We start from the raw sequence: 11,448 nt of genomic DNA, 5'->3' as shown, positions 1-11,448 counted from the left end.
TGGTCGATTTCATTAGGTTTAGTGGAAGTACCTACAAAAGAAGGGAAAAGGTCTCAAATGACCTATATGTCCTAGATGGACCAAGTGCAAATACCCATTGTGAAGGGGGGCAACTAATAGGCAAGGACGTATTAGCACTTTTCCCTGTAATGTTTTTATTGTTCATGATTTTTTAGTGGCCGACATTATATACATCCCCTACAAAGGCTTCAAACTCAGGGAGGCATTAAAGTTGATACTAAAACACTAAAATTAATGAATCTAAAAATGTATATGTAGGAGGTGGAAACTTCTTTTTGAACGACAATCTCTTTGGTTGAATGTTTTGAGATCTAGATGTGGAGTAGGGGCAGTGGCTATGGGAGGGGTTAATGATGTCGATTTTTTTAAAAGGGGGTTGTCGTGGTGGAGAGACATAGGTAATCTTAACAATAGAGAAAATGTGATACACAATGGGTGGTTTAACGAGGGTGTCCATATGAGAGTTGGCTTTGGTCAGTCCATTATATTTTTGAGAGATCTTTGAGTGGGGGGTAGTTGCCTTAAAAATTATTTTGAAAGATTGTTTCAGGTGGCCATAGACAAAGATGCTAGTATTAGCTCCTTGGAAGAATGGAGGGATGGTGTCTGGTGCTAGTCTTTAAATTGGCAAAGGAACTTGTTTTTCTGGGAACAAGGAGAAGTTGAAAACTTCTTAAATTCTTGTAGGATGCGAGACTTGTCCAAGACCTTGATGATGGGTGACTATGGGTTCATGATAAGGGTGGTTTATATTCAATTCGAAATGCTTACAAGGTGCTTCAGAATGAGGTTACAAATATTGATAATGGTTTCTATAAAAGATTATGGGCTTGCAATGTTCCTTCAAAATTGAGATGCTTAGTATGGAGAATGTCCTTAGATGGAGTGCCTACTCATTTGAATCTAGTTAGATGTGGAGCTCTAGGTGATCCAGTTCCAACATGGTGTGCTTTCTATGGTATGATGGAAGAATCCATTGACCATTTGTTTTTCACTTTCCCTTCTTCTTATGGTGTTTGGCAAAAACTCTACTCTTGGTTCGGGCTTGTTCAGTTATGCCCAATGGTGTCAAGGGCAACTTTCTTGCTCATTGGAATTTGTTTTGGTTGGAAAAAAGCTTCATCAATAATGGATGTCTATTTGGTTTGTTACTATTTGACCACTTTGGTTGGATAGAATCAAGGTCATTTTTTAGCATTCTACTTTTAATCTAGATGAGATAATATACTCCATTCATCTTCAATCTTGGAACCTTTTTAATGCTTGTTTTTCTAGTTTTACTTTCTCCTCTATGGAATGGGTTTGGAGCCCTTCTAGCTGTCTGAGTTGTATTGTGTAATGTCCTTGTGGATAGGAGTACCACTTGTTCTCTTAACCCTCACTAATTTTCTTATTTATTAAATGAATTGCCGATAAAAAAAAGATAATAGAAAAAATGAAATGCAAAATAGAAAATGAAATGCAAAATAGAAAATGAAATAGAAAATGCTAAAGGGCTATATAAAAAATTAACTAGCTTAGAAATAAAACAGCATTTGAAAGCAATACTTGGTCTATGTATGAAATAGAAACCCTCACATTTATGTGTTATTTAAAGTTTTAACTTCTAATTTATGTTGACCTTTCTTTTCTTGAGTAAATTTCTTGTATGTAGGTAATATATAATTTTTTTATTAAAAATAATATGTATAATATTAAGGATTACAAAATAGAATGTAATATTTATGCACTAAGAGTAAAGATTTATACACGATGCATCGTTCACCAATAATTTGAATTACTATTTTGGAGGAATCAATGATGATTAAAAATGAATGGTGTATGTTGTGCAGTATGATGACAATGTATAAAAATCTTACACTGTTCATGTATACATTTTTCTCTAAAAAAATATATAATTTAAAAAAATCAATTGCACTCACCACCACATGTCACCATCCCTCGCTATGACGATAAATAAATCTCGAGGTCAATCCTTACAAAGTGAGGGATTATATCTATCTAGACTAGTGTTTAGTTATAGTCATTGTGCGTATAGCTGTTTGAAGAGTTCAAAACAAAAATGGATTGAAGATATTAATATATAACAAAGATGGTCAATAACTACAAACACCAACAAATGTAATTTATAAAGAAGTTTTCCAAAATCTCTAATAAATATTTTACAACGCACCTTATATTCTCTTCTAAATTTATTTTCGTAACAATATTTTCTTTATTTTAAATAACATATTATATATCATGTCATTTATCAATATCTCTAATTCATCAAACAAATACATAAAAATCATTTCTCATGAGGTAATCATCAATAACTTTTAAATTAACAAATATACAAACATCATTTCACATGTGCGAATGCATGAGTCTCCTATTAGTTAATAAAGAAAAAATTGTCAAACAAACCCAACCTAAATTATATTTATTTAAATAAATAGAGAAAACCCATTTTTGGTTTTCCAAATTTTTTTTTTGTTGATCTGGTTCATTCTTAATTTGGTTCACAACTTTGTTTCCTATCACACCTTACTCGATGACTCTAACTTTTGTTAACATGACACAATTATAAAGAGACATGTGGCTCACTTAGAGAGACACGTGACACAAAAGCAAAAAGCAAAGAGCAAAGTCAATGTATTTTAAATTGCACCAGCCATCGTATTGAGGGGTTTCCTTTGTCCCCATAATGATAGCGTGATCATTATTGTGACTGCATCAATCGTATTATCCAACTATTTTACACAATTGTCGTTGTGACTGTAAAGTGACCAAATTTAAGAAGAAGACAAACTAAGTTAGGGACCCGAAAATGATTGTTTATATAATACTTTTCATTTCCATTTGTTTAATCTCTCTTCAGAGAAAATAGTACAAATAAATAAGAATATTATCCCATTTCCCCATCTCTCAAAAACAAGGCTAAATGGACACAACTTGGCCATATGTTACTTAGTTTGCTTGTTTCTTAGCAACTGATCGTATTGCTTGGATCATACCTTGCATCGCTTTATTGGCCTTTAGAACGGGAGGAATATCATTTTTTTGACCTAAAGAAGCAGTACAAAATCCAACATGATAATCAGCCTTTCTGAGACTCTGAATGGCATTGTTGGGGTTGCTTTGAATGTTAATATATGAAAGGTTCAAGGCAGTAATAGCTTTCTGATAACTCAACATGCAACTATTCAAGGTACCTGATGCAAGATCCTTACGAGTTGATATCTTTGACATGTATGCACTCGCCCTTAATGCCAAGGATGAGGTTAACTCAATGGTAAGCTTGGCCTCAGTGACTGGATCAATCTTACCACCTAGGATAACTTTGTTGCACAATTCAGGTTTCCTTGTGTCCTGACATAGCTGCTTGGCCATAACATATTCTGATGGAACAGTAATAGGAAAAGGTGCACTTGCAGGAGGAAGTACAGTGTACTGTGATGGTGCTTGTGATGGGGCAATAATGTGCTTGGTGGATTTGACTGTTGAAACCTTACTTTGTCCTTTCCTGGCTGCAAGAGCAGGCTCTAGGACAAGGCATAAGCACAAAGAGATCAAAACCGAGTAACATGCTAAGCGTGCCATTTCCCTTTATTTTTAATCTTTATTTTTTGTTTGTTGAGAGATGGTGAATTGAGCAAAGGCTCCTTGGCTTATTTATAATAATTTTCGATAGGGGTTCCTTTAAATTAGGTAGCCCTAAAATAGATATATTATTGGATGGAGAAGTGGTCAAAGCTGAAGAATAGGAACTTCCAATTTGGAGCTGAAAATTAGTTCAGGTTGATTTACTAATATGGTTTTCTTTATTTATTTGAAATGTTTCTCTTCCAAATTTTCATGTAAGAAATATGGATAAAACTAAAAATTGACTTGAATAAGTTATATTTGAGGTTCACAAGATTTTCAAAACCGATAAATATGGAAGGTCACAAATGAGTTGATACCGATGAAAATGAGTGGCAATAATCAATTTATTTAAGCACGATCATTATTAAGTGCCCTTTGATTATCATTTAATCTTTTCTTTTATAATAAAATATATCCAATATATATGGTCGAATAGAATAACAGTAAAAGTATACTTCTTCAATATTTTAATGCATTAAATTTTGATGATAATAGAACAACAAATATGCTTACGTACATGTATTTAATGAAGTTTATCATATCATTCATTGTAAAATACATTTAGGAAGAGTTTTGTCATTCATACAAATTCTATGGGATTCAAGTTGAATGACCTTCGATTGACACATCAGTTTAGAAAAATAAATTGAATATAATATGTATGGTTGGATCCCCCATCATTTTAATTAGTATAATGGAATATATATGTGTAACATCATTATATATCTAATCAAACATTTTCATTTTAATTGCATATATGCATGATATACTTTATGTTGTTATGTCATAATGTACACCGTATACTCACCAGATTCCATAATTTTTACTTCTTCTTATAGTTTATTTCTTCTTAGGGGAAGCAATCGTTGCACAATTGATAGAAACATCGTTGAGGGGGTTTGTATTTTGTTGTTGATCATTCTTGCTTGTAAGTCTTTTTGAATTTGTGGATGGATTTTGTATGTATTTGGTTTCGGTTTCGTGAATGAAATGTTAGGAATGGAATGAGATTGATAATGTTGTGTATGGGTAAATTGTGTTTGATAAAAGAAGATGGATAGAGAATGAAAGGATGAAGGCGCCACAAGCTTGGTGCTTGATAAGCCAATGAAGTTTACCACAAGGAATGATCCTTGATAAGAACGGGACCTTAGTTCAACCAAGACGTTAGGAGAAATTCTCAACTAGAAGGAAATAATTCTCATTAAAATTCAAGTAAAGTTCTCAATGTCAAGTTTGGCTTACAAGTTGGTGTGGCTAGCCAAGTATGGTTCCACGTGCTAGTGGTTTGGCTCTTGAATTTTCAGCCAAGATTCATGAAATGTCCAAGTTCAATGTATTCTAGAAATAGCAAGTTTTTGTGCCCCTAAACTATTTCCTATTTAAGATTTTATCATGGCTCCCAATATGGAAGATAATAACACCACCTAGCTTGTTGGCAAGTTTTTGAAAGTTGATTCGTTGTTCCATGAGTAAGTCAAGATATAATTTCCACCACCATTTGCCGTGTCTTCATTTTACGAGAGAAAAGAATTCATTCCATGGCCTAGGTGACATATATGGAAGGAAATCATTCCTCCTTACGGCTTGCCTTAATATGGCAAGGTTTATTTTACCATATGGCTTTTCTGAAAAGAATCTCTTTGTCTTTGATGAAGGTTGTATGATTAGGCCTCACTTATGGCAAGTTTCATTCATTCCTTATTTGAATATGGAAATAAATCCTCTTGCTTTGATAATGATTCGCAGCCTTGGCTTCTTATGGAAAGATTCAATTATACCATAATTTTGAATTCTTCCCATATTCTTCACACCTATCTCCATATGGTCATAATTGGGCATTACTTTTTGATTGATCTTCATGCCTAGCACATGGCTCCTTTATGGAAAGGCTTTTAAGTCTTCAATTTGAATTCTTCATGCCTAGCCGAGCTTAGTATGGAAGGAATCCATTCCACCTTCTTGAATTGATGATTGATCTCACAGCCTACAGATGCCAAGTCCATATTCATTTGTACTTGTTTAAATATGCTAACAAAGTCTATGTCACATGGTGAAATTCAATACAAGTTCTCTGCCATTAATGGTCTTATTACAAACCAAATAATTGCTTTAAATTATTTTATTTGAACAAGGAAAGTAAATCCTAATTCTATACGTGGGACGATGGGTCCCCACTTATTAAATGCAACTCTGAAAATGTTATGCTTCCCCTTCTTAGTTGTGGCCTTCATGGGGTTCTTCCTCCAGGTTGATGCAATAGATGGGCTTGGCATATCCATTGGGTCTTGTTGCTTCCACATGACTCCTACTAGTTGGTTGAGAGTTTGGTGTGTCTTCTTGGCCTTGTACCTTGTCATGGGCCCTCCTAGGGCACATAGATCTTCCTCATTAATGGGCCTTGGTGGGTTCATATCGTATCCTCCTACTTAGAGTGAATTCGACCTCAAATCAAAGTCTTCATCACCTACATCAAAGAAAATAGGTTAGCAACATTATAGCGGCACTAATATTTCCATACTCACCTAACAAGTCTAGCTTGTATGCATTGTCATTAATTCTTTCTAGTAAACGAAATGGGCCATCCCCCTAGGCTGAAGTTTAGAATTCCTTTGGGAAATAAATAGTTCCTTTCTCATGTGTTGCCAGACCCAATCTCCTGGTTCGAAGATGACTCATTTACGCATCTTCTTTGTTTGTTTGGCATAGTTCTCTTCCTATTTATATTATCGACTTTAGTTTTTCCATCTCTGACCTCCTTGGGCAAAGATGTTTTGGCTTGAGGTCTATACAATGTTCTATTCCCCTTAAGGGTGGAAGCTCATCCGGGAGGTCCTTGTGGAATACATTATTGAATTCTTGTAGAAAATCTTTCACCAATTCAGGTCACACAATATTATCACCATTGTTAGTAGTTAGATAAAAAAATTCCTACAATAGAGTAGGTACATGGGTTGCTTTAAGATCAGAGCACCATTTACCTCCCCTTTCAACGCTAGAAAACTTTCCCATTTTCTTTTTTTTCATTTTTTCTTTTTCTTCATATTTCTTTAGATCATTTTGTCCTCTTTCTTTTTTCTCTTTTCTTTTCTTATCCATTTTTATTCTATTTTTTTTATCTTCACTAACTTGTTTGGGGGCCAAAAGTTAAAGTAGAATTTTTCGATCTTGATGTACAAAAGTATATTTGTTGGAAAACCCATCATGTATGGCTTTTCAATCATATTGGCAAGGCCTACAAAGCAGAATGTGGTTGGCCTCCATTATGACTACGTCACACAATACTATATCTTCTTACTTCCCTATTGAGAAGGAAACCTTTGCTTGTTGGTTTACTACCATTACCACCACCTCACTGAGCCATTGTATCTAGTAAGAATTTGGATGGGTTCTCGTCACAAGGTTTGGTTTGGAAACTAACCTTGGGCTCACCATGTTAGCACAACTACCACCATCAATAATGAGGGAACAAATCCAGTCACCAAACATCTTGAATGGAAGATGTTCTCCTTCTAACTCTCCTCATTCTCCCTCACTGTCTTCCTCACTTGAAGCATCAGACTGAAACTCCACTACTCCATTTTAAACCACCATGTTCCTCCTGGTTGAACACTAAGAAGCAATGTGTTTGTGTCCAAATCATTTGAATCACTTGACCTTTATGCTCCTTATTGTGGTCTCCACGACCTTCTTCCCTTGGGAAGTGCTTATAGCCTCCTTGGTTATAGTACCCTCCTCCATGGACTTGTCTTTCCAATCTAAAGATGAAAACTTTGTTGTAGTTGTAGAGGAGTACTTTGATTTCCCCATCTTTAAGTGATCTTCCACCTTTTTGGCCTGATGTACTAAGTCTTCCAGTTCTGCATAGGGTTGTAGGTCCACCACATCCTGGATGTCCTGATTGAGTCCATGAAAGAATCGTGCCATAGTGTCATCATGGTCCTCGTGGAAATTGGATCATAGAAGAGTCAACCCCATTTCTTTGTAATACTCATCCACTGATTTGTTGCCTTGGTTAACCTCCAAAGCTTGTTGTGTATGTCCCTCTAATAGGAACCAAGGACAAACCTCTTCCACATTACGATCTTCATGTAACGCCCCGAAAATCATTTTATATTTAATATATTTATTCTCTTAGAAAAATGGGTAAAATTTTCTTTCCTTTTTTTTTCTTTTATGTAACCTATAACTTACAAATCATTTTCACTTTTACCTTATTCAATTTTCAAGACGTCACATTTTCAAACCTTGCGGAAATAAAATTCTTAATACTTTGAATATCTCATTCATAAAATTCTTGAATAAATACAGAATTGTTTACAGGGTGAAATCTAATCATCGCCACAAATAAAAAAAACTGAAAATACAAAGAAATTAATGTCGGGGCATTGGCATTATAAAAAATACCTCACACAGGTTCCTATCACAACAAACCAAAAGAGAAACCTCCTAAACCGGAGGTGCACTAGAAGCCTCGCTAGGGTCTTCCTCCACCTCCGAGTCAGAAGAGATGTCAATGACCTCAATAGAATCTTTTATGCAGATAAGCTCTACACAGTCGTTGTTGTCTTCCTTCTCTTCCACTTCATCCGCTCCCTAATCCATCGAGGGGTCCGGGGTGTACCCCCTTGGCATGGCCCCGTCTGTCTCTTTTGGCACCGATCCGGGTGATGAGAATCTTGTTTGGGGCTAGGTCCTAACAACTTCTGGTACGCCTCGAGCTTCAACCGGTATAGAAAGTTCGGCGGTTGCAGGTCTTCGGTCGGGAAAAGTGAATAATGCCTCCTGAACTGCATAGTAAGGTGGAAGATTCATAACTGAGCCATGGCTAACCCAATCCAGCTTCAGGTCACAAGGACCCATGTAAGTGTGTCGATTACCCTCAACACTCTATGTCCCCTCCTAGGACGTAGTGAAGCGATAACCTCGGATCGGTGCTGATGGGTCCATCTGAACATGCGTACAAATACACCAGAAGAAAAGAGAGGGAGTAAAACATCTATGAAAAACTTGTCATCGGCATCGTGGAATTACACGGAATAATACACCAAGGCAACACACGAGTACAGATATATCATGTGATCATACAAGCATATAATAACGATGAATGAAGTATAAAACTCGAGAATTTAGAATCAATATCGAATAATATCATGTATACAAAGTGATGAATTAGTCCACCATCCTTACTCATTTATCCTCCCAATAACTATTCAAAAATAACCGTGAGTATAGTTCCTATAACAAGTCGATTTGATCGCACCAAAATTATTCCTCGCATGGATATATGATCAATTTTTTCCAACGGAATTGTCCATTTATGGACGGTGTCGTATCAAACACTTTCTGGGTATCCCTCTCATCGATCCTGATTGCAAAGAAGGGTTGTTAGAGATCGTCGAGTTTGTGTTGTGAGCACTAGAATACCTCATCCTGGAATACATGGGACTCGTCTCACCTAGACTATCCCACAAGACTTTGCTAACGAATCACCGCCGTCAACACTGTCCCTCTCAACATCTCGGGGCTCATTCGTCTCCCGTACATTTCCTCTCTACTACTTATTTTTGACCATGGATATGCACTCTAACTGAATTTAGCAAATTATGTCTTTTAATCCATCTTTTCTAGTGATTTGCCCATCCTAAGACATCTCCCATCGGGAATGCTTCTAGTGGGTCCCAATCTTAACATATAAACAAAAAGAGAATAATTTTGACACCACTACGAACAATCGCTGAATTATCCTGGACGACACTCAAGCCAAGCCTCTTACAGTCAGATGATCTCGCTGCATGGGTACAACATAATACTTCTCAACACCACTGCGAACCGTCGCTGAGTCATCCTAGATGACTCCTCTAGCCAAGCCTCTTACGGTCAAACGATCTCGCTACGCGGGCATAATATCACACCCTCGGGCCTCGCCTTTAATAAAGCAGTTCCTTACTTTTATTACTTTCAAGAATTTCATATAGTTATTTACCTATACAACTTCTTGATGGCAAACATGCCATTAGATTCTCGTATATATGAGACTTATCATTCAGACGACTTAAAAAGAAGTCATGTGTGTATGGAGCCCTCTCGCTCAAGCTAGAGCTGTCTCGCTCAAGCGAGGGAACATCCATTTTGAGGCATTTGTGGCTTAAGCGAGAGCTGTCTCGCTTAAGCGAGAAAACAATCAGTTATCTTGGAGCCTATTTTAGCTCAAGCGAGAGTTGTCTCACCCCGAGCTAAAACACTCATTTTCTCTAGACACTTATCGCTCAAGCGAGAGCTGTCTTGCTCAAGCGAGAATAGTCTGAATATCATTTTAATTACTTTTCTCAAGGAAAATATTTCTCATTTATATCACATGTTTTTAAACCTTGAATTTAACAATTATCACATACATATCATTCCCATAATAATCATTCAAATATTATAATTCAAGAGTAAACATGGTATTTGCATATATAAACATAACATAAATCGGCATAAGAAATTTTGTTGTACTTAATCCAAAAAAATAGGCAATTGATTAAGTACAAGCTTTCTTAATACCCAAGACAACTCCAAACTTGTGAAGGAGTTTGGAGGTCCTGATGCATATTCGGACACCACTGTGTCACGATGTTTTCACCCTCACCTGAGTGTGTTGGGTCGCTAGGTTCTCTGTTTGTAGGTGAGCTTACTTGATCTGATCTCCTCCCGAACTCTTCATTACGCTAAAATAATGTTAATTAGTTAATTGACGATAATTATTATACTTACGAAATAACTTTTTACACGAAGATAAAACTTCTGATTTAAAATGAATTTAATTGTTTTCGTCCATCCGCTTCAAGGTTGAATATCCTTGAATCATCGTTTGACATTAAAAGTCTTACAATCAAATAACACTTTTTAAAGTAAGATTTTCAATAAATCTTATACCAGAATTATGTCGTAATCTATGGATATACACCAAGCTAGTTCCTAGGAAAGAGAGGTGGGTTGTAAAGACACCCTTACATATCAAGTCTTTCCTTAGAGAGAACCTTTCTAGACATGTATTCCCACTTCATTACATTTTTCTGATAGTTTTTTCATAAATCTCATTTTTTGTAATTAAAACATTTTTACTAAAACTAACCTTTTAAAATAAGATCATTAAGCAAGACTTATCATTTTTAAAGTAAGTCAATTTAAAAAAGTCAATACTTTTAAATCAATACTTTTTAAGTAAATCTTACCATTTTAAAGTAAGTTCACTTCACTAAGATTCAACATTTTTAAATTATTTTACCATCTAAGACTTCATAACACTTTAAGTTTATAAAGTCAAGACTTTTAGGTAAATCTCATTATTTCAAGTATACTACTAAAACAAATTTTTAAGAACATCTTAACACCTCCTAATTTTTTAGGAAAAAACCTCAAGGTTAGCAAGTGTTATTTTTGTAGTCATGAAAAAGAATAACTCTTAATTTAATATTTTACACTACACATCTTTTAGTTATTCTTACCACTTTAAAGTAAGTCAACTAAAATAAATACAACAATTTTTTATGAACATCTTAACACCTCCTAATTTTATAGGAAAAACCTCAAAGGTTAGTAAGTGTTAATTTCATAGTCATGAAAAATAAATCGTAAGGTAAAACTTTCTACTATTTTAATATCCAAAACTCCATAACACTTTAAGTTTATGAAGTCAATACTTTAATACATCTTTTATCACAAATCATTATTTTAACTTGGAAATGAAAGAGTAAAATATGCTAAACCACTTTTAAAACATAATACTTTCTAAAAATGAAACATTTTTAACAACAA

The 11,448-nt window shown here is 35.2% G+C and overlaps 1 protein-coding gene across 1 annotated transcript; it reads right to left on the bottom strand.

Moving 5' to 3' along the window:
• Positions 2,837–3,658, bottom strand: LOC109363412. Its single transcript, XM_019609668.1, has 2 exons — positions 3,516–3,658; positions 2,837–3,485 (listed from the first exon to the last, which is right to left on the bottom strand). The coding sequence occupies exons 1-2, from the start codon at positions 3,601–3,603 to the stop codon at positions 2,971–2,973; spliced, it is 603 nt and encodes a 200-aa protein (XP_019465213.1). The 5' UTR covers positions 3,604–3,658; the 3' UTR covers positions 2,837–2,970.

This window comes from Lupinus angustifolius, chromosome LG13, assembly GCF_001865875.1.
Source record: "Lupinus angustifolius cultivar Tanjil chromosome LG13, LupAngTanjil_v1.0, whole genome shotgun sequence".
Classification (NCBI taxonomy): Eukaryota; Viridiplantae; Streptophyta; class Magnoliopsida; order Fabales; family Fabaceae; genus Lupinus; species Lupinus angustifolius.
The sequence above is the reverse complement of the archived record's forward strand: the minus strand, read 5'-3'. Positions and strand labels throughout refer to the sequence as shown.